Source organism: Nuphar pumila, chromosome 6, assembly GCF_984573655.1.
Source record: "Nuphar pumila chromosome 6, dmNupPumi1.hap1.1, whole genome shotgun sequence".
NCBI lineage: Eukaryota > Viridiplantae > Streptophyta > Magnoliopsida > Nymphaeales > Nymphaeaceae > Nuphar > Nuphar pumila.
Genome location: NC_143254.1, coordinates 105,573,760 through 105,597,655, shown reverse-complemented (window position 1 = coordinate 105,597,655; position 23,896 = coordinate 105,573,760). Strand labels below are relative to the sequence as shown.

The 23,896-nt window shown below is 37.1% G+C and overlaps 1 protein-coding gene across 2 annotated transcripts in view; it reads right to left on the bottom strand.

Annotated features, from left to right (window-relative positions):
- LOC149835544 (nucleic acid binding protein) overlaps positions 1-23,584 on the bottom strand; it is a 50,227-nt gene extending 26,643 nt beyond the window's left edge. The window contains exons 1-6 of one of the 2 annotated variants that reach the window (XM_090008564.1): positions 23,277-23,584; positions 20,692-21,431; positions 17,666-19,593; positions 11,113-12,204; positions 10,925-11,006; positions 1,451-1,498 (exon numbers count right to left, since the gene is read on the bottom strand). In XM_090008564.1, the coding sequence (XP_089864690.1) occupies positions 1,451-1,498; positions 10,925-11,006; positions 11,113-12,204; positions 17,666-19,593; positions 20,692-21,431; positions 23,277-23,529 (4,143 nt within the window). In that variant the 5' untranslated portion in view covers positions 23,530-23,584. The remainder of the gene's footprint in view (positions 1-1,450; positions 1,499-10,924; positions 11,007-11,112; positions 12,205-17,665; positions 19,594-20,691; positions 21,432-23,276) is intronic. The other variant, XM_090008565.1, reaches the window with a different exon arrangement.
- Between the last annotated feature and the right edge of the window lie 312 nt (positions 23,585-23,896).

The window sequence follows — 23,896 nt, the reverse complement described above, 5'->3', positions numbered from 1 at the left end:
TGCAAGGATTCTTCACAGTTATTACCCTATTTTTCAAAAATGTTTTTCAAGATCGAGAGCTCAGTGATGGAGTGACTTGCTACATGGAGCCTGCGACTTTAACGTGATATGTTCTGAGTTCTTGATAGAGTGGCTCTATGTTACAAACTATTTATTTATTTATGCTATTATGACATTATTCTACTGATTAATAAAGTTGTTTATTCCTTCATTAATTCAACACATTGTCTCTTGTGATTTGGTATTTATTAAATCTGTGAAACCCCGAATCCTTGGGTTTTGTTTTTGTAATTGTTTAAAAAAAAATCACTTTTCACAAAGATAAGTTGGGGTCATTACATAAAGATCACAAATAAACAAAACAAGTAACATAAAGATATCATTCAAAGTTGACTCAGACAATGAGACCGTATAATATCTCAAAACTACTCAAAGGCATGCTAATAAATGAATATGTACTTCAGAAATCACAAATTTATTGGAAAGATCTTTCCAATTCTTGAATAAATCATCACTTCCCATTTGGACGAAGGGGATCCGCTATACCATCTTAAACGGAACCAAATAACAGAAGAAACAAAGCAATGCAACTTCAAAGGTATAACTTTCTAAAACTAAAATAAATAAATAATTGTGGTGGGGTAAAACCATATTTGAAAATTTGTTGCAAATGACAGCCCAAAGTAGACAACCTGGTAACTCTGCCTAAAACCCTTTGAGGGTTTGATGCCCCCTTCCAATTGCAAAAAACTAGGCAATTTTTAGGTGAAGAATCCTCAAAAGATGCTTCTAAGTGAAGTACACGATTTGGAAAATCATTTCTGAAGATATCAGAATAGGTATCAGGATAACCTTTAGGATGCAAAATTCTCATTGATCATTTCACTCTGACATTCTAACTCAAAATAATCATGTGTTAGTAAAGGATACATAGTTTCCTCTAGTTTATTTTCCCATGTTGCATCAAATAACAGAAGAAATGTTCATTAGAACAGACAGAACAGAAACTGTGGGTTAACTATTTACGTATGCATCTTGATTGCTTCAATATTGGGCTTGGTTAAGTGGATTATTTATTTGAAAAAGGTTAGAAGATATCATTTTGTCTTCAGATGGACTTTTGGTTGCGACTTGTAATATATCTAGGATCCATTGTGTAAAGAAAATGACTTGCAATAAAACATTTGAGAACATAGATCTCACTCTGCTGAAAAGGAATTCTTCAATAACCAAAGACCTGACAAGTTGGAAGTACTGAACAAGCTTACAGTAAGGTATAATAAAATAGACACAGAAAACCTGCCAAGTTGGAGCTACAAGGAACACGCTTACTGTAAGGTATACTAGAAGAGCTAGGAACAAACTTGCAAAAAGGTTTGCTAAAATAGCAACAAAATAGTACAATGCTATAATAAGGCAAACTTTTGAAACAAGGAAACAATCAACTTACTCTTTTTTTATCATCAACAGTTGAAGGTAAAAGGCGACAAACCTCTCTCTGCATCCAATACCAAATAAATAATCAAACATATAATATGAGCCATAATGATCACTAATGAAGGTAGTAGAACCTCTGTGTGTGTTGTGTGCATGTGTGTGGGTTAGGGTGTGTGTGCATGCACGAGTGTGTGGGTGTGTGCTCATGCAAGCCCAGCTGTCACCTGGGTATGGGTGCGGGTGTGGTTATGGGTACGACATGGCAATTCCAAAAAATGTGGGTACGGGGACACAGCTATATATAAATTAAATATCACATAAATACAAAATAAATTCAAAATAAACTGAATATAATCTAAATATATATGTTATATCTAAAATGTATATTACATACTGAAAATATAAAGTTACAAATTAAAATTTGATAGGAGATCAAAAATGGCGTGTCAGGTACCCGTACCCGTGTCGACGCAGGTACGCCACCTAAAATGGCATGTCCCGGTAACATAGAAGTGTGTGTGTGTGTGCGCGCGTGCGCATTTAACTTCCACAGTTTTTTGTGGGCACTAACAACTTCACCACAAATTTATACCCTTGACAAATTTGAAAATGACCTTGTGTTTTTATTGCATTAATTGCCACCACCATGGGCATTTGAGCAATTTTATAAAGAATACGAAATTACATTTGTTAACTTAGCGTAATTCTAATGCATTTTCTTTACAAACTTAGGTAACCGTCCATGATGGTGCAATTAACGCATCAAAAACATGATGTCATATCTTTAATCTGTTAAGGGTATAGATTTATGGTGAACCAGTTAATGTCCAAGAAAGGCCATATATATATATATATATATATATATATAGGATCTTCTATATTAGATCTACTCATGACAACTGATCCAACATAAGAATTTGATAAGATGTTCAACCATAACATAGATTGAGCATAAAGAAGGAATGGTTAATGCTAAAGGTGTCCAGGAAGAAGGAAGCTAGCCACCCCAAAATAAGCAAGATCAACCACTACTGGAACAAAATGTATGTCATTCATTACCACCACAAGTCAGAAAAAAGTACTCAATTGTATGAAACTGGAGGGAAAGTTCCCCAAGAATAGGAAGATGTGACAAGTAGAATCAATGAAACAATGCTAGAGACATATTTGAGAATGATCCGAAAAAGCTAGAATAGTTTTAGGGTCTTTAGAAAAATTGATAGCATATATCTTCAAATTTCAAGACTCATCATAGGAATTTCCAACAGCATGAAGTGTGGTAAATAGAATCAAACAAAAGATGCTAAAGATTGTACATGAATTTGAAAAAGCTACAATAATAGGGTCTTCAGAAATTTTGATATGAAAATTTGATCTCTCATGCTTTTTTCAAGTTTCATGGTATCCAATGTGTATGGAGATACTTGTCATCTATTTTTCTCTACATATTCCATTATTCATTTTACTGGATAATAGACTTTTACGTGCATGATACCTCATCATGCCTATGCCTAGGATTTGGATAGATATAATCATTAATCGCTAAATCTAGCTTTTGAGATGTTCTATATGGTCTATCTGCCACTTTGCTATGTTCAGTGAAATCTGAAAAGATGAACGGAATCATCAGACGAAATTTCAATAATTTGACTAAGATGAACAGATGATACTAATCAGCCCACTCTTAAGAGTACCCAAATAGCTAATAGTCTTGGGCATACTCAAATGTTTAGACCTAGCATTTTAGGATAGGTTCTATCTGTTAAAATGTCATGTTTCTTATATTTATATATATATATATATATATATATTTATTTATTTATTTATTTATTTTTAATTACCCGATAAGGGTATTTCTATCATTTTACCCTTTTACGCATATTCTCATTTGAGAATATGATTGTAATTTTTATTTTCTTTTTCTTTTTGTTTTTTTCCTTTTATTTTTTCTTTTTTATTCAATTTGTATCATGGGGGGGGGGGGGGGGGCACAATATAGACGTCGGAGCCCCCTCCAACGGTTATATTTATAACCGTTGGAGAGGCTCGAAAGTATATGTTGGAGCCCCCCACCCCACCCCACCCCGCCCTTCTCCACCTTGTATATATAGGGGGTGCTGCCCCTTATGCTCTTTAAGCTTTTTGTAAAGCTCCTTTGGAGTTCCAATATATTGAAGATTATTCTTTTTAAATTTGTACATGTGTATCCGTACCATTGTGCACTTGTGAGAGTTCTCCTTGGTGCCTTTGTGCACACTTCGTGTTTCTAGCATTGTGTTTATACACAAAATCTCCTTTTATAGAGATTTTTACATGGTATCAGAGCAAGGTTGCCTGGAGAAAGAAAATTGTGCGGTTCTCCACAATACCGAGTGCCTCAAAAAGTGTGCCTTAAAGTTTTTGGTGATTGGAGCAAAGACTTCTCTTCATTCTATATTTTAGAAGACTACTACAACAAGTAAGACTCGAAATCTTATTGTGGTACGTATTCTTTTCCTTCATCTCCCTTCTCTAATGGGTGAAAAAGACCATTTTTCTCTTGGTTTCAAGTTGAATGGCTCCAATTATCACGTATGGGTCAGAAATATGGAAGCCCACATTAAAGGAAAAGAGCTTTGGGGTTATGTTCAAGGTTCGATTCCAGAACCGAAGCCTAAAATTACTTTGATTAATGAAAGAGAAATAAAAATCCTTGAAGGGGATGAAAGAACTATGGTTCTTGAGGAGTATAGTAAAAAGCATGAGTGGGAAATGAAGAACTTTAAGATCTTGTCATGGATCTTCTCCTCCGTTGAGACAAGGATCAACGCCAATATTATAAAGTTTAAAAAGGCATCTCAAGCATGGGAGTACCTTGAGAAGATGTACACTTCTAAGGACTTGTCCCATAAGTACTACATTCAAAAGAGGGTGTTAACCCTTCTTCAAGAGAAAATGACTATAAGAGAGTATTTTGCCGAACTCTCTTCCATTTGGGATGAGCTCGCTATGCTCAAACCTAAGTGGAGCGGAGAAGCCATAGAGCTTCGTCATAAACAATTAGAAGAAGATTGGTTTTTTTTTTGAATGGGCTAAGACCCAAATTTGAGCAAATTAGATCTTCTCTTCGATCCTCTTTTACCTCTCCATCTCTTGAAGACGTTATTACTAAGTTAAGTGAAGAGGAAACTCGTATGGGCATTTGTAAAAAAAATCCAAGTGTTCTTGCAATGCCCACAAATCAAGAAGAATGTGATGGAGCAAATGTCGTTTCTAGGCCCGGAAACAACTTTAGGACATATAAACCTCCTCACTTTAAAAATCAAAATCAAGGTGGACAAGGCGGAAAAAATGACTATAGCAAAATTGTGTCATTTTTGTAAAAAACCAGGGCACATCAAACCGGTTTGTCCCAAGTGAAAGAAATTATTGACTATGGCTACCACATCCCAAAAAGAAGAAAGTGTATCTACTTCCACAAATGGAACTCTCTCCCTAAATCAAATTATGGAAGCTCCTCAGCCTCTTCTTAAGGGAGTCATTTCTGGTACTGTCGTGTCTACACCTTCCCCTCCAGGTAAAACTTTTTGGCTTTTAGACTCAAGTGCTTTATTTCATATGTCTCCAAATATTTTCTCTATTTTCGAATATTCTAAAAATCCGTCACCATCTTTTGTTTCAACTGCGGATGGCACTTCTCTTAAAATTAAAGGAAATGAAAACTTTGAAACCCAAAACTTCTTTATTCTTAAAATTAGATTTATACCAAAAATGAATTTAAACTTACTTTCCGTCTCTCAACTCTCGGACCTTGGATGTGACATTCAATTCTCATCTAATAAGTGTTTAATACAGGATCACCGATCCGGGAGATTGATTGGGGAAGGCTCTAGGAGGGGAGACTTGTACTATGTGGACTCTCTCCAAAATCCTAAAACTACTTTTTGTAATGTAGCTCAACATAAAGACATAAATGTTTGACACAAAAGACTTGGTCCTCCCAACATCACCAAGTTATCATATTTACATTTTGTTAAAAATCTTTGTAAAAGTACTTTCTCTTATAATGATTGTATTCTTGGAAAAATGAAAAGTATCCCTTTTGAACAAAGATTTATGTTTACCACAAAACCTTTTGAAATTATTCATTCGGATTTTTGGGGACCGGCACCCGTCATATCTAAAGGTGGTTTTGCTTATTATGTGATTTTTGTGGATGATTTTTCCTGATATTCTTGGATATATTTTCTTAAACATAAACATGAAGTTTTTCGTGTTTTAAATCATATCAAGTGATGATAAAGAACCAATTTAATAGTAATTTAAAGATTTTTAGGACTGATTCCGGAGGTGAATATCTCTCTAATGATTTTAAAAAGTATCTTGAAGACTATGGTATTGTCCATCAAAGATCGTGTCCTAAGACTCCACAACAAAATGGGTTGGCCGAAAGAAAACATAGGCATATCATTGAAACCATTAGAACCCTACTTATATCCCAAAACATTCCAAAAAAAATTTGGGCCGAGGCCGTTCTTGCATCCGTCTATCTTATTAACCGTCTTCCATCCAAAAATTTAGATAAAATTTCTCCTTTTGAGATTTTATATAAAAAATAACCCGATTATAATAGATTAAGAGTTTTTGGTTGTAAGTATTTTGTCCTTACGAATAAAAATGATAAACTCTCACCAAAAGACATCCCTTGTGCTTTTCTTGGCTATTCTGAAACCCCAAAAGGATTTTGATGCTACGATACTAAGAATGATAAGTTATATGTATCAAGGAATGTGACTTTTTTGAAAAATGCTAATGGTTTTGAGAAGAATGAATCACATTTAGAAAATACTGATTATTCTTTTCTATTTGATTTGTTATCAAATGATGATAACATCTCTAGTGATGATGAATCAACCTATGAGAGTGACAAAGAATTAGTTGAAAACAATAATGATTCTAACCCTTCTTCATCTCAAGAAGAAAATATAACTAGAGACCCTATCACCTATTTTCATAGAGATAGAAATACCTTTAGAAGTGCTATTGAACAATACAGTGAACCTAACGGACCTATCTCTACCCATGATACAAATCCTAGAAGAACTAAAAGACAGAGAAAAATTCCATCTAGATTCGTATCATTTGATTCTTTCTCTACTAAAAATCAGGCATGCTTAAGTGCAATCCACTCATATTTTGAACCAAGAAATTTTAAAGAGGCCAAAAGATGTGTCGAATGGAGAGAAACCATGGAAAGTGAACTCAAAGCGCTTAGGAAAGCCAACACTTGGGAATTTCAAACGCTTCTCAATGTAAAGAAAACTATAGGATGCTGATGGGTGTTCAAAGTCAAAACCAATAGTGATGGATCTCTTGAGAGGTATAAAGCTCGCTTAGTAGTTAAAAGATATAGTCAAGAATATGAGATTGACTATGAAGAGACTTTTGCTCCAGTAGCACGTATGGTTACTGTCAGATATCTCATCACCATTGCTTCAATTAAAAAATAGAATATTTTTCAAATGAATGTCGAAAATGTTTTTTTAAATGGAGATCTTAACGAAGAAGTTTATATGGATGATCCACCTAGTATGAAAATCCCTAAAAATAAAGTTCTTCGTCTTCAAAAAGCTCTGTATGGTTTGAAACAAGCTCCAAAGGCTTGGCATGACAGGTTTAAAAATGTAATGATAGATAATAGGTTTTTTTCATGTTATACTGACACTGCATTGTTTGTTAAGAAATCTGATGCAGGAATTGTTATATTAATGATACCAAGAGAATTAAAAGCATTAAATCTATCTTGACTTCAAAATTTGAAATGTCAGACTTAGGATTTCTGACCTATTTTTTGGGAATTAAGGTTGTTTATTTTCACAGAGGTTGTTTTTTATCTCAAACTAAACTTGTTTGTGAAATTCTTGATAGATCAGGAATCACCGATGACAATGTTTGTGAAACTCCTGAAGTAGTGGGATCAAAGATGAAGATTGATGATGGGATTCTCCTAAAAGATCTCATACCCTAAAAGCAATTGGTTGGATCTTTAACATATCTCAGCATTACTAGGCCAGATATCTCTCATGCAGTACATGTGGCTAGTCAATTTAAACATGCACCTACTACAGTTGATATGAGCGTCGTTCTCCGCATCATCAGATACATTAAGGGTACAAAATAAGTAAGGGGGTATTTCTATTTTCTTCTTTTGAATTAAATTTAATTGCTTATACTGACTCTGATTGGGGAGGTAACTCGAATAACCTTCACTCCACCACTAGTTTTTATGTCTTTTTAAGAGAATTTCTAATTTCTTGGAGATGCAAGAAACAACAGAAGGTCTCCCTCTCATCCATGAAAGTCGAATATAGAGTCACGACAACCACTATCATTGAGATTGTTTGGATTCGTAGCTTGCTGGAAGATATGAATGTTCATGTTCAAGGGCCCACAAAACTATATTGTGATAATAAGAGTGCAATTTACATTGCCAAAAATCACACATTTCATGAGTTTACGAAGCACATTGAGATGGACTGTCACTATGTTCGTGAAGAATACTGGAGAAGAACCATAGACCTTCCATATGTTGCATCAGAATATCAACTTGCAGACTTCTTCACCAAAGCGTTGTGCTCTCCAAGATTTAACTTCCTTCTTGGTAAACTTTCGGTTATGTCACCCTAAGTTTGAGGGGGTGTTAAAATGTCATGTTCCTTTTATATTTATATATATATATATGTATATTAATTACCCGATAAGGGTATTTCTGTCATTTTACCCTTTTACGCATATTCTCATTTGAGAATATGATTGTAATTTTTATTTTATTTTTATTTTATTTTTATTTTTCTTTTTTTTCCTTTTATTTTTTCTTGTTTATTCAATTTGTATCATGGGGGGGGGGCACAACATAGACGTCGGAGCCCCCTCCAACGGTTATATTTATAACCGTTGGAGAGGCTCGAACGTATATGTTGAAGCCCCCCCCCCCCCTTCTCCAACTTGCATATATAGGGGGTGCTGCCCCTTATGCTCTTTAAGCTTTTTGTAAAGCTCCTTTGGAGTTCCAATATATTGAAGATTTTTTTTTATCTTTGTGCATGTGTATCCGTGCCATTGTGCACTTGTGAGAGTTTTTCTTGGTGCCTTTGTGCACACTTCGTGTTTCTAGCATTGTGTTTATACACAAAATCTCCTTTTATAGAGATTTTTACACTATCTATATTCAAGGCATGTGTGTGAAAACGTATCATACCAGTGTTGTGAAAAGCGTTGAGGCGTAGCGAGGTGCTCCACCAAAATCTGAGGCGAGGCATAAGCCTCGAGGCGCAAAGCGTAAGCTCAATTTTTTTTTTTAACTTAAAAAAACTATAAAAATGATCTAAAATTATAGATAAATAAGAAATGCTTTATTGATGAAGCAACAACCAATAAAAAATTAAACAATCTCAAATAAATACGGAAAAATATGAGATTTTTGCTAGATTTATTTTGAATCTTTTAAAATTGTACAGTATAGATAAAAAAATCTCTAATGCGTAAGTAACTAGATGCAAAGGGGTTAAATGGGGTTAAATTCATCTCTGTTGTAGGCATTACAGAATCCAACCTAGTAAGATCTTACTTTAAATTCAAATTCGGAGTCATATGGGAAAATATAATACGAAGACCACATTGACTGGTAATTAGATACATTCTATATGTAATTAGTTCATTATCCTATGGGTTTAAATTCCGATTTGGTTCAGATTCAGATGTAAGACTGCATATTGAACTCGAATCTAATTATTTACTACCTGCTAGCTCTACTGAATCCTGCTAATTGGATATGGATTTGTTAGATATCCAACCTAAATTCGAACCAGAACTAAGTTTGAAACCTGATCATTCCAATGCCCCTAAGGCCACACTAAATCTATTGTAAAGAAGTGTAAAATCTCTTATTGCTTAGGCGTTTCATGCACAACCAAAATCAATACAAGAGTGCAAATGGATCGCATTTGAATTTTTTTCCCAAAGAGAAACCTTAATTAAAATAAAATCAAATTTGTATATCTTGATACTTTTTCAGATTCATGATCTCAGGCCATTCCCTTTTTTCTCAGTTAGAAATTTTGGATTTCTAACGGTTTTGAGATCTCAGAGATCCCCCAGTTGAATGAAGGTCGGATCTGGGGTGGTCCGCATGTCTAGATCGGATCTTGAACCGCAAGCCATGCAGACACACCCTAAGTGTGTTGGTTCTTGTGTATTTCATCTTCCCATCTCCCCTTTTTTCCTTCATCAGAACATTTTGATGAGTTTGAGCATGCAAGGCAGTGAAACAAGCCGAGCCACTCAAACTCATAAAAGAGGCTTAACAAGCTGAATGTGAACAATAACTACTTGGCTCAGCTTGACTCGTATATGCTCGTTACAAATTTTAACACTAAAGGAGATTAGAACTCAACCGAACTGCAGCTTGAAATTTCGCACAAAAAACTAACATAAAAGAAAAATATATACAAATATATAAAACATGTACATCTTCTTCTTCTTCTTCTTCTTCTTCTTCTTCTTCTTCTTCTTCTTCTTCTTCTTCTTCAACCCAAGCTCGGGTTAGGTTGACAGACGAGACGAAGAGAGGTGGGAGAGACCGAGACGAGAAGTGGGAGACGAGTGAGGGACTGTGAGAGAGAGATGAGTGAGAGACTACGAGAGACGAGTGAGGGACTGCGAGAGAGAGACGAGTGAGGGACTGCGAGAGAGAGATGAGCGAGAGACGAGAGAGAGACTGTGAGATGTGAGAGAGAGACTGCGAGACGAAATGAAAAATTAGGGCTTAGGGTCGGGGGGCTGATTTAATTACATGTAAGTTTTGGTCAAATGGGGGATTTGACCCCTGTTTGACCAACAAAATGAGGCGCATACGCCTCTCATTGAGGCGCATTTCGCCTCAAGGCGTATGAGGCGCACGCCTTGAACCTTTTGCACTTTATATGTGCGCCTCAAGGCATAAAGCCCCTCGCCTTGAGGCGAGGCGCGCTTTTTGTGCCTTGAGACGCGTTTTTAATAACACTCTATCATACAGAGCAATATTACATGCACTCATCAACTCTTTTATATAACACTCAATAAGAGATTTTATACACCAAAGGGTAGACCAATGATTTAAGAAAAATAATGACCAGATAATATGACATTGCAATCAATTACATCAATTTGAAGGCAACTCTTTTCTCACAGATATCCAACATAATCATTCAACTACTGCAAAAACTAAGCAAACTGTGACTAAGTTATTAGGATAAGGCTGTCAGATGTCTATGGGCAATTCTCAGGTATACCTTCTACAGAGCCTATGAAAACACCTGCATAGCATTGTGTTTTTGAAAGAAAAAGCTCATGCATTCTCTAAGGTTGCCAATGCCGACTTCTAGGCATACTTCAATCAGAAGATAGAAAATAACATGGAAACCAAGGAAACAAATAAAAATCCACTTACAAAAACATACAAAAGTCTCACCTTATGAGGTGGAATATTGGCAAAGGTTGATTTCACATGCCTAAAATCTGTCCGTTTGGTGACATCCAATTTAGCAGGCCACCTGGTTTACATAAAATAATGGTTTAAAAAACAAAAATCCCAAGAATTTCCTTTCCATAAAGAAATTTTAACATGGAATGGTGTAATAAAAATTTATAATCACATACTCTGCTGGCTCAGGCAGGGAAGTTGTATATTTACAAGCATCAGAGTCCTCTCTTCTTGCAAAAATGGTACAGTAATTAAGACCGCTTTTGCACAAAAGCCCTTGCCACTGATGTTGCAAAATATGTCCACTTGGCACATTCAGAGGGTCTGAAGAAGGTTGAAGAAGGGGAGGAGGAGAACTTGGTGGAGGTGGAACCATTGGTGGCTGTGATGGTGGTGGAGGTGGAGGTACTGGAGGGGGCAAATCATTAGGAGGAGGAGGTGGTGGTGGGGGAGGTGGTGGTGATACAGGTGGAGGAGCTGGAAGGGGAATCATTTGTTGGAAGTGATGCATGGGACCTCCAGTTAGTTGTGCAAGAGGGGTCACAGAAGGCAACAAGGGAGGACGGCCATAAATATTTGCATGAAGGCTAGTATTGGCTACTAGACCAGCTGAAACCTGGTTCATTGCTGAGGAATTCTGTCCATGAGCAACCCATGAACTGCTTGCAGGCATATAGCCAGGACGTATGAAAGATGGAGCCTGGATTGGTGGAGGCATAATAGGGGGGGATGGAATTAATGGTGGAGTGCATAAAATGCCTCCAGATGATGTTACTTGCTGCTCGAACCCAGGTTGCTTATATGACCATACATGGTCACTGCTCTGTCCAACTGTAGAAACTTCTAATATGTTTCTTGCTGAATCTGCCACTGCAGGAGTATTAGGATAATCATCTAATGTGTTAAGTCTTCCAGTTTGAAGTTTTGATGTTGATGGCCCTTCTGATGCCATCGTGTTTTCAAATCCATCAAAAATTTCAACTTTCCTCCTTCCACCTTCCACCATCTCTGTGTAGCTTGAAGCTGACCGTGTGGACTGAATGGAATGATAACTATGTGCACACGTAGTTCCTACACCATTATTCGCTGTTTCAGGTGGTCTGAGTTCACGAGTTCTCTCTGAGCTGATTAATAAAGGTGAAGGTTGGTGCTTTGTTGCATTTTCCCAACCAGAAGAATAGAAGTCATTATGAGACTGTACATATCCAGAAGCATTTGTGTTCCTGGTGACAAGCTGTCTTTCACCCTGATGGAATGGAATACCTGGACTGTCGTCATGGAAGAAAATATGAGAAAAGCAAAAAGAAGGAAGACATGCATAAATTTCCATGTTTTCCAAATTAAAGCTAACATAGGATGTGGAGATAAATGTAAATTATTGTTTTCCAAAAACTCAATCATATTACTGTCACCAACTCAAGTATACAACAGTATCACAGGTTCACATAAATTTGACAACCTCAAAATACTTGGCATGCCTTTCAAACAAGTTCCTTAATAAAAAAATGCCCATAAATAATTGAAAAATAATGTAGCACACAACAACAATAGGCACCTTCATAACTAATCTAGGCCTGCCTACAAAAGTGTTCCCAGTACTATATGGATTCATAGTTTCATACCCACCCAATGGGGATAAATAATAACAGTAAATACTACTACTCAATGTTTACAAGCCATGTCCAAGTTCAAGTCAGTCCATTTGTGATTCCTCTAATAACAAGGTTACCACACAAAAGGCTTCGCTCTTGATTTTTATTCAAGTAACATTGTAACAGTAAAACAGTAGCAGAACATTTCCCTTTCAGCCAGAATAACTAACTAGTGATAAAGGCGATCTGGTAACTTAGTTTTGGCGACTGTACACACACACAGACACAAGTAAAAATGCACAATTATACTACATTTCACAAGACACTACATATGAAGTTGTGGACTGTCAGTTACAAAATAAAAGTTCAAAACATGTCAAAGATGTAAAGTTAACTAACTAATAATCAACAAATATATAGTTATCAGTGGATATTTTTGGTGCTGAGCATTGACTACATGTTAACTGGATGATAAAATGGTTACAATGGATCAGATCATGTCCAAAACCTTGACCCATAACCAAGAGTACCTAGAACCAGTACTCATGTCCACGCTGGTAGGGAGACTTGGTACCCAGGGGCGTAGCTAGGAGGGGGCAGGACTGGGCTGTAGCCCAGTCCTGCCTCCCCAAACAGTTAATTTTTATATTTTTTTTAAAAGCCCAGTCCTATCCCTGCCCTTATTCCATATGAAATAGATTTTTATCCATTTTTTAGCCCAGCCCTGACTGCAGCAAATAGTTTGATTTGTCCATATGAAATAGATTTTTATTAATAATTGTAGCCATTTTTAATTTTATCTCAAAAAAAAAAATTTTCGGGGGTGCTGCCCCCGAACCCCCGACTATCACACACATAATTTTTTTTTTCTAAAACCCTGTTTGCCCCCCCCCCTCACATGAATCCTAGCTACACCCCTGTTGGTACCAGTACCCAAGTCACAGAGAGCTAAACTAAAATGAACCTTAGAAAGAAGATTTATCCGATTGACCCATCTTGATGGAGCACTTATTTAATCTTCATTGAGATGTAAATAAATCTTGAGCTCCTCCACAGCTGACTAATTGTTAGATGCTGTACTTTGTGAGTGTGCTGTAACCAACCAACTAAAGGAAGTATTTTGATCGTCATAGATGTATAAATGCATTAAAACAAAGATGTGTATGAAAAGATCACAGACAGACTAAATAGGAAATTCCCCGTTAAATTTGAAATTCAGATAAACTGTTAGCTTAGAAGAAGTTGCTTTTATGGATGCTCAACATGCCCCTGACCATAAGTAGAACTGATTCAAATAGTGTTTACATGAAATAGCGACAAAGTATCCATTTTTGAACATCAGAAAGTAGTTTTTTTTTAACATGCAGAAAACCTGTGAAAAAAGAGCCATCTTAACCTGTGTTATGGTGAAAATATTTATATTTTAAGCCCATAAGATCTCTGCACATCTCAGACTCTTGAACAACAATTTCTCCTAAAAGATCAGATCTTATTAGTCCAAGCAGTAAATCGATAAGCGTCATTGCTGATAACATAATACACATTTACTGAACTGAAAACAAGGGAACTAGATTTGTGTGCATTCCTAGAAGTGATCAGCATGGCAGGAGGCTATAACGGACTCCCTTGACAGTGTGATGAACACAATCGTTGAGAAAGTTATGATCACTCTCATAACGTTGATAACAAACAGTGATGAACATCAGCATCATGACTCACTACTTTAACTGCAACCAAAAGATTCTGTCCAAGCAATGACTATAATAAGAAGGAAAACCAAGCTTAACAAGCCCAGAAAAAGTATGAGAAAAGACAAAGAAGAGAAAAAGGTAGAAGACAATGAGAGTAAATTAACAAATTTCTTTGTGGCAAAGGCATTGAAGCACATCATCTAAATAGCATGAGAAATTCAGCGAGTTGAAACTGATATCACACTTTTATGGAAAATCAAAACAAAAGTTGCAAAATTAAATTATTTCATGTATGGACAACATTTTGAGCCTTACGGAGACATTGGAAAAGTTACCAATATTATTCTCTGCAACATCTTAGTGGCATGTTTTGGCCCTTTGGGGAATATTTTTGGCTTTTCATAAATAGAAAACCTCGGAAAATTTCTTGAGTATCAAAAAATTAAACTATTTCAACAACAACTACGCCTTCATCCCAAAACAATTGGGGTCGGCGATATGAACCAACAAAGAAAATCATTCTGGGTCTTCCACATGAATCCTTCTCCTTCATTCATTTCTATCCAATGCCATGTCCTCGGTGAGGTTCAAAGCATTCATATCCTTTCCTATCACCTCCATCCATGTCTTCCTAGGCCTACCCCGACCTCTTTTAACTAATATATTTTCCCATTTCTCCATCCTTCTAACTGGAGCATCATTAGGCCTTCGTCGAATATGTCCAAACCACCGTAAACGATTCTCTCTCATCTTATTTTCAATGGGTGCAACGCCTACCTTCTTACGTATCTCCTCGTTCCGAATCTTATCTTTTATTGTATTTCCACACATCCATCTCAGCATACGCATCTCAGCTACACTCATTTTTTGAATATGATGTCTCTTGGCAGCCCAACATTCCGTACCATATAGTAAAGCGGGCCTAATAGTCGTCCTATAAAACTTTCCCTTCAACCGCAATGGCATTCTACGATCGCACAACACTCCAGTTGCACTCTTCTATTTCATCCATCAAAAAATTAAACTATTTCAAAAATAAAAAAAATATAGATTTTACTCTTGCATTTCACAGATATAAAAAGAAAGTTACCAAAACGTAGGGCTTGTTTGCTTGCACTTTTCTTGTGTGCAAAATGAATCAGATGTGCAAGTTGAGTCATCTGAAAATCAGAATGTGATTCCAATCCATATGGTTGTCTATCTTGAAGTTGAAGCACACCAGATAATTTGATTCATTTACACATAAAAAACATTATTACCACATGTTTGCAAACCAGTATAAAATGGAGTCATTTACACATTGCAGATTTTCACATGTTTGTAAAAGAATGTGAAAATGACTAGGGGGATAGTTGTTTACATCCCATGACAATCATTCTCTCATCAAATGAATGATTCTCATTGGCCCCATTCTCTCGCATCAAAACAAATGTGACAAAGTGTGGCTTGAGAAAAAGACTCTAATTTGCTTTTGCAAATTAAGAATTGTTTTCTCGTTTGGGCGAGAATTAGAATAGCAAGGGGCCCTTTGCGACTCCAAAACACATTTTATCTGGAATCATGCCTGGGCCAGCAAATGAAATGTACCCTGAATGTGAATTAGACACTCACAATTTCGAGAACCCGATTCACATTTGGGGACAAGCAAACATGTGGGTAATATACAAATAAACAAGAAAAACAATCATATTTAAATTGCAGATGTGAATCAAAAACATGATAAAACATGAGCTTTAAAATAGCCAGCATTTTGAACATAATTACAGTTTACCAAAATATTATGAAAATATCAAGTTGTTTTTGACATATCACCAAATCTGTCACTATGCTCCCACATTATCTCTAATCAAGTCAAGTGAGACATCCAATAAAGTCCATGCACAATAACTGCTGCTAATTCAGGACCTCAATGATGCAAATAGTTGCATCATAACTCAAGTATGACATTGCATAATCTGAATATATAGACATACCTAGATGAAACCAACTGGGCACTCTGAGATGCCAGGATTCAAGTGCATTCCAAGTGCCTAAAATCATATTCAAAGAGGACGGTCACTTAAAACCGCCATAATTTTCCACAGATAAGTAACAAGTCACAACAGTTGTATGGGTATTGATGCAATGGTGAGTGAAGGTTGACGGCAATAAAAATGAATTACAAGGGCACCCGGGTGAAAGAATGGCTCAGTCAGAACAAAGTAATACAAGACATTGTGGTGGAGGCAACCAAGGTATACAGAGACAAGCTGGGTTTTGACCAATCCATGGTTCAAGATGATCAAGCTAAGACTTATTTATGGGAGGTTGGATGATATTGCAGATTAATCAGCAAGTTCAAGGTTGCAAGAATGAGGCTTGAATTGAGTCTCTTGCTTCTAACTCTCATGGATTTGGAGAAAATGAATATTTAGTAAATAAAAAAATACTATCTTAAAATTACCCAATGTAAACAATCTTATCTTGCACATGAAGTCCATATACTGAAAGAACAAAACTAAAAGCTTATCTTGACTTCAGACACATTAGATGCAGGCAGACTAATTTCAATACGATAGGTGACAGATCGTGCTTTCTTTATAGTGACTGTTGCTCAGGATGACAAAGCACCCTATTTTTTCTCAAGTTTGGGTCAGCCAAATTAAAATCAGAAGCTCACTTCAAGGAAAAGTTACTTCCTACCACGAACATGAATGTTCATAGGGCAGTATAGAATTGGATCCTTATACATAATATAAGATTCATTTCTCTTGTATCCAATCAGACTATAAACATGCATTGGTAAAGAGATTTCTGAAACTAAAACACCTTCCATAGGAAATAATCATGACTTGCTAATTCAATATAACTCCCAAGATGCTAACTGAACTTCCAAATTTAAGCATAAACCACAGAAACACTAGTTCATTGAGGGTGTGTTTGATTGGGCATCGCGTGCCTGCAATCAAACACATGCAATCAAACAGCAGACGTGCAGGACAAAATGGACAGTTAAAACATCCCCAGTCCAGGACAAATTGGACAGCATGTCCTGGACAGGGAAACTGTCCTGTCTGTCCAGGGAAGATGTTCTGTCCTAACATGGACAGGGAATCAAACACACCCAAATATACTTTTTGGTTGCTTGAAGCTTCAATATTTTTTTTCCTTTTTTTGGTCTCCACTCATACATAATATACACAAAAGAAGTCAAGTAATGCTTAGCAATTCAGTAAGATTGAGGTTGAGCCAATTTGTGCAACCATAAACTATTGCAGAGACACAAAAAAGCTGAAAAAACTCACCATAACAGTTAAAAGGGTGGGAAAAATGGGGAAATACAATCCAGAAAAGAACGCTGAAAAAGACATTCCTCAATAATTACTTTGCTTAAGGATAGACAAAAGGCAACAGTCACATTACATAAACAAAGTGAAACAATGGGGAGAGAAACAACAAAAACAGACCTGAAATCAATATTAAAGAACAACACTGGATATCCTTGAATATTCTTCAATGCTACTGCTGCTGCATCTACACCACTGAACTCAACAAAAACACCAGATCCTTGGGGTAAGCTTGCCCTTGTTAATCTGGTAATGGACCCAACATGCCCAGCAGCAAGACTGCAGACAGACACGATTTCATCATCTGTTAAGAAAGGAGAATTAATATCAGGCAAACTAATCCTTAACGTGTTTGATGGTACTCTGTCCTCGTCCCTCGAAGCATTCATGTGAAAATTTCTGGGTGGCTGAGTAATGCTGTATTTTGCACACAGAGATGCTAATAATGATGATAATGGAGACATTTTAGACATAGAATAGTCAGTTGTGCTATCAAATACTGCTTTGACATGTGGTGGCTCAATCAAACTGTTTTGTGAGACCTTGGGGCTGTTTGTTCTAAACTCAACATGTATTGGAACAGGCCCAAATCTTGCACCATCCAAACGTGATCTTGCAACATCTGCAGCTTCATGTGAATGGATATCTATCAAGCAGCATCCATTTTGTCGGAAAAACTTCCATCCAGTAAGTTCTCCGAACCTTGAGAATGCACCAATTATCTCTTCATCTGAAACAGAAGCATCTATTTGGGATACCAAAAGCTGACAGCAGGATGAAAATCCATCATCCAACCTAGTGTTCATACTCATGCTTCTGCTTGATACATAATGGAAACCTTTTTCTTTGCGCTGCCTTCTGATGCAAGCCATTGCAGCAGCAGCTTCTTCAGCAGTTTGAAATACCAACAGCAATGCACCTTCACTGGTCAGATCAGTAACCATGTGAGGTCTGATTGAGCATACTGCAATCAGGTCATGAAGAATCTCTTCCTTGGAATACTGGTTGGTTACTTTGCCAACATAAACATGGCAACTACCTCCAACTGCGACACCACTAACAATTCCTCTACTACCTAATCCTACATCTAAGAATCTTATACGAAGGAAGGTACCCCAAACAGAAGATCCTTGCATACATTCACGAGCTTTTATAGCATCTAATATTTGCCTGTACTCAACCACACCAAATCTCTGAACAGGAAAGAAAGAAAAATTTTCAATCGGACCAAACTTCTCAAACTGCAGCCTTACCAAACTCTCTGTTGCATCATGTCCAACAGAACCAAACCAAAGTTGCTTTGAAGCAGATAAAACATCAATGGCAGCAGGATCTCCATCCAGGTACCAGGTAACATGACTAGTTGATGCTGAATGGGACTGCAGATTGAATGGCTGTTTGGGAGATGTTAAACTTCCATATGTAGCCCTCACCGCTGGAGAGCTGAACTCCAGATCGGAAAAGTGGTTCTCATCATGAACTGTATTGCTGACAGCAACTGATAAAGTATTTCTCAAGTCCAATGGTGGCTTGAGAATTGAAGATTGTGACTGTTGGCCCCCAAAATCCTTCTGTATAAAGGGACTGTCCTTGTTGTCATTTTTAGCAGTCATTACATCACTCATGGAGACTGCACCTCCAGACTCATGCCTTACACTTCCATCAACCTCAGATGTTGCAGAGATACCAAATGTAACATTTTGCATTAAACCTTTGTCAGTAGAATCTCTTCTCTCATGGTGAGAATCCTTTGAAGGTGTGTTATCTATGAATTTAGTGTGATATTTGAAGGACAGATCAGTTGAATCATCATGGAAAGTGGAGGCATCATGCATTAAATACTGTCGGCTAATATAACTTGAAGGATCAGAGTTATCACCATCACTATCTTCATCACTCTCAAGGCTAGAAACCAGATCTGACAAAGTTCCAAAAATTGATCCCAGGAATGATGACACTTCTGAGGCAATTTCAGGGGAGGCTGTTCTACAAAATTTCTTATATCTTGAAAGGATCCAATTTCTCAATAAAGGATCCTTATTGATAACCTGCATGATGAAGACAGACACCAATAACTATACAGCACTCAGGTCATCAAATAAATAATGACCAAGATGTTTAAAGTTGCACTGCAACGAGACAACAAAAGGAGATGGCATGCAGGTACCAAAAATTAGAGCAACACAAGTCTTATAAGAAGCAGTTGCTTCATTTAAAGGGCATAATGGCACTATTTTTCTTTTTATCTTTTTTATTAGTCAAATCAGCACTCATTTTCTTAAGAACACTCAGCAACCAATGCAGCTAATAATGCAATTGACCGACCGGGAATTTCTTTCATTTTCTAATGCCAGAGCACAGTTTGATACACTATCATTAACCCCTAGTGATATATTTCTTTCATGGGGAAAAAGGAAAATGATAGACCTAGTAGCATTTTTTCATCATGGCATATATTCATTCTTTACCCTTTCAAATAGGCCAGAGCCACCAGCAATTTTATTTAAGCACTGTGGGAGTACTATGACTGTATCAAGTGAGGTGTGAGTCCTGGCTTGAAAACTTGGTCAAATTCAAGGTTGTCATCAAGCAGACAAGAAGTTCCGGACTTTTAGAAATGGGTTTCAAATATGTACGTATAAAAAATAGAAATACTTTCTCCATAAGAATATTTTTCGCAGTTTAGGTAAAATAATTGAGTTGAAGTGTTTGAAGTCATATAGATGCAACCTCAATAGCCAATATTACAAAACCGCGAATCAGAAATAGCACCTCCTAATGCACTAAACTTACAAACATGCCACTGATTCTAAGAGTGTCCCTTAAACTGTACTTGTGCTCTAACACGTAAAGTTCTTGAGAAATCTTTTCACAAAGAAGTGCTTCTAAACCCTAATCTAGTTGCTGTGTTCTGTAAGCCTTCATTACTTAAGGTTTTTCCCTTTAGCAATCTAAACAGTGTACAATATCTGATGAAGCAAATAGCTAATGAGGTTATCATAGAAGAGGGTTTCCACTAGATCAAACGTATCCCTGTAGTGAAGAGGAAAATCTGACACCTACAGAATGCAGATAGGTTCTGTACATGGCATGCATAGCTGATAGTGTCACACTCAAATATATGTGATAAAGTAAGCACATCTTACCTTTTCCATCAAGCAGTCTGAAGCCAACAATGCTTTCTCAGGCAAATGCTCACTAGTCGAGGATAGTCCATCTTCAGCAATATTATTGGATTCTGAAGTAGCTGAAACAGCATCTGTGCACAAAGTAGCCCCATCATCCAGCTTATCTGAGTGATGACCAGTGTCTTGAGCATCAACTCGGCTTGTTACCTGCCTTAAAAAGTAATGTCCACCTTTCTGAACTCCAACATCCTCAGAATCAAAGAGCTCAAAACAAGCTGCAAGTGTTCTCTTAGGGCAAGAAAAGAAAATTCTAATCAGGCTTAGTGCCCTAAAGATAAATAACTTTTCTGAAACAGCAGTGCCCTTTTCAGCCATTCTCTGCTTCAAATCAGAGTAGAAGTCTTTTGAATCTTGAACGTTCTGAAGTCCCATATCAGATACTTGATATATGTCCTTACCCTCAAAGGTTGAAATGAAAAATGACAGCACATTAAGAAAGACAGCAGAACAGATGCCCCGAATAACAGATGAGGTAGGTGCCACAGTTGACGCGACATTACATATATCAACCAGACCGAAAATGCAAGCTTGCGCGGTCTGAAATGCAACACCATCATCATCATCTCCTCTCACAATAATCAATGAGTTCCAATTGTACATATTAATGGCAACCTTCGCAGCAGCTTCCAGAGCAGTTGGACAGTACAGGGCATATCGAGGAATTAGCTCAGCTACAATACGTTGCACACTTGTGCAACCTGCAAGTGTGATTTATATGTTACAAAGTAATACTAGAGAAGTAAATGGAGAAATGGATTTCTGTGACAAACAAATTAGCCATTTAAAGCAAACCATATGATGGATAAGTGACCAAAGGTTATAAATTTCCGAACATATAGATATACTGAATAAGATATTCAAAAAATATCATGATAATAACATGTATCTCAATCACAAATATTAACTCAGATATCATAACAACATTTTCTGCAAAGATGTTAGAAGCAATCACTGTAGTGATATTGTCCACAACTTGAAAGAATGTGACAATATTATGAGGCATGTCAAGCTTATTTTTATCATTCCATTACTATTTTCATACTTCATTTTTATTTTGCCAATACTTCTCAAAAATAAATTGCCAGCAGATCACAAATTTTAGATAAACTGTGATTAAGATTTTGGAGAAGTAGAAATCATAAGGCATCTCATATCGGTGCTCATCTGCGACCAATTCAGCTAGCAGGGCTAGCACATCATGAGAAAGCAGAAGCCTTCTCCATATACAAACTGAGGTGTTGGTCCAAGACTCCAAAATATTTTGTGTTCACTACTTTCTACGAGCCATTTTTCCCACTATATTCCAATACACCAAATTCTGCAAACCACCTCCTCTCACCTTCAAACGATTTAACCCCACATAAGCCAAATGAAAGACATAAAAGGTCGATATAAAAACAAGGCTTCACAGACCTCAATTTAAAATAAATCACAAAAAGTGATTTTTTTTTACAAGATGGGGTTAGGCAGATCACAATCAGTTTACAAAGTGATTACATCATTCTGCTCTTCAACTAAAGACAGGAAACCAGTATGGAGGTTTATCCTTCCAGATTCTGTCAAACCAAACCAAAGTGAGATATTCTGCTCTTATCATTTGCACTAAAATCCATGCATTCGAATACTCTCTTATTTACAGTGAGGCAAGGCAAGGAGGCACGTCCCTCACTTGGACCTATTTAAACTCAAAAGGGCGACTGAAAAGGTGAAAAAAAAGAGAATTCAGTGTCTTGTAGTACAAAATGAGATATTCTGCTCTTATCATTTGCACTCAAATTCATGCAGCTTCGAGTATTCCAAATAGAGTGAGGTAAGATCAAGAAGCGTCCCCGCACTTGAACAGATTTAAATTCAACAGGGCCACTGAAAATGTGAAAAACAAGAGAATTCAGTGCTAATCACTCTCCTTAGGCATTTTTTTTAGCTTAGAGGAATAGCCATATAAAATGCTGTTAACAACAAAGCCTTAATCAATTTTCTCATTCACAAAAGATAAATAAAAAATGAAAAAGGAATAATAAAAGGATGGTTCTTTTTTTTTAATGAAAATGGTTATAGTTTAAACTAGTAAAGCACGATCACCAACAACACGGGTATAGTCAGAAAGTATAGCATCAACATAATTGAGCAAAAAAAAACACTCAAATAACCAAAATCTATCAACATACCATAACCTATGACGCAAACTAGCAACATCCCTTTTTGTTTCCAGTGAATAAAGCAGCTCAAGTTCCATTTCCAAACCATTAAACACGATCAACATAATCGAGCAAAACACACACATTAAAACAGACCCAAAATCTATTAACACACCACAACCTGCGATGTGAGCGATCCTTTCCAGCGAACAAAAGCAACCCAAATTCAATCCTCAACTCAAAATCGCACACACCCATCTCCTCAAATCGCGCCACGAACAAAACCCACAAATCGATTCGCGTCGAATTCTAACAAAAAACAAGGAAAGAAACAAGCCCTAAAGTTCAGAAACCGGGACGCCCGCAACAGCGAAGAAGGGGTGCGGGAGGAGGGTATTAGTATACCTCTGGAGGCCTTGATGAGGGAGAGGTAGGCCTGCTCGAAGTCGGGCATGAGGCGGGAGTCCTTCTGGGAGACGTAGAAGCGGATCCTGCGGTAGCACTCGTACAGGCCCCTGATCTCCTCCCGGTTCCTCCTCCGCCGTAGGATCTCATCCTGCGAGAAAGGAGGAGGAGGAGCGGTGCTCGTCGTCTTGGGATGGCAATCAGCGGCTTCGTATAGCTTTCTCTTCTTCAGCGGCTGCTCCGCCGTCGTCATTTTCCGGCTCGCTCATGCAGATATCTCTCTCTCTCTCTCTCTCTCTCCTGTGAAAGGGATGCTCAGCATAAAGGGTGGGGGGGGCTTATGGGGCTGGACCATGTGTTGGATATCCGATCCAGACTGGGAACCATTGTCAGAAATCGGGGTCTAGCAGCCCAGAACTTAAACGGGTCCGCCTCGGTTCGGATATAATCTGATGCAAGTTCATTTGATTCTCGTTCTCGGGATTTTTGGGCAAAGGAAAAATCTCGAGACAAAGTTTAAAAATTTTCCTTCTTCAAGAAAATCTTGAAAAATATTGGGAATTTTAAGACTTAAAAAAATATTTAAAAATATAACAAAATTATTGAACATATAAAAGTAT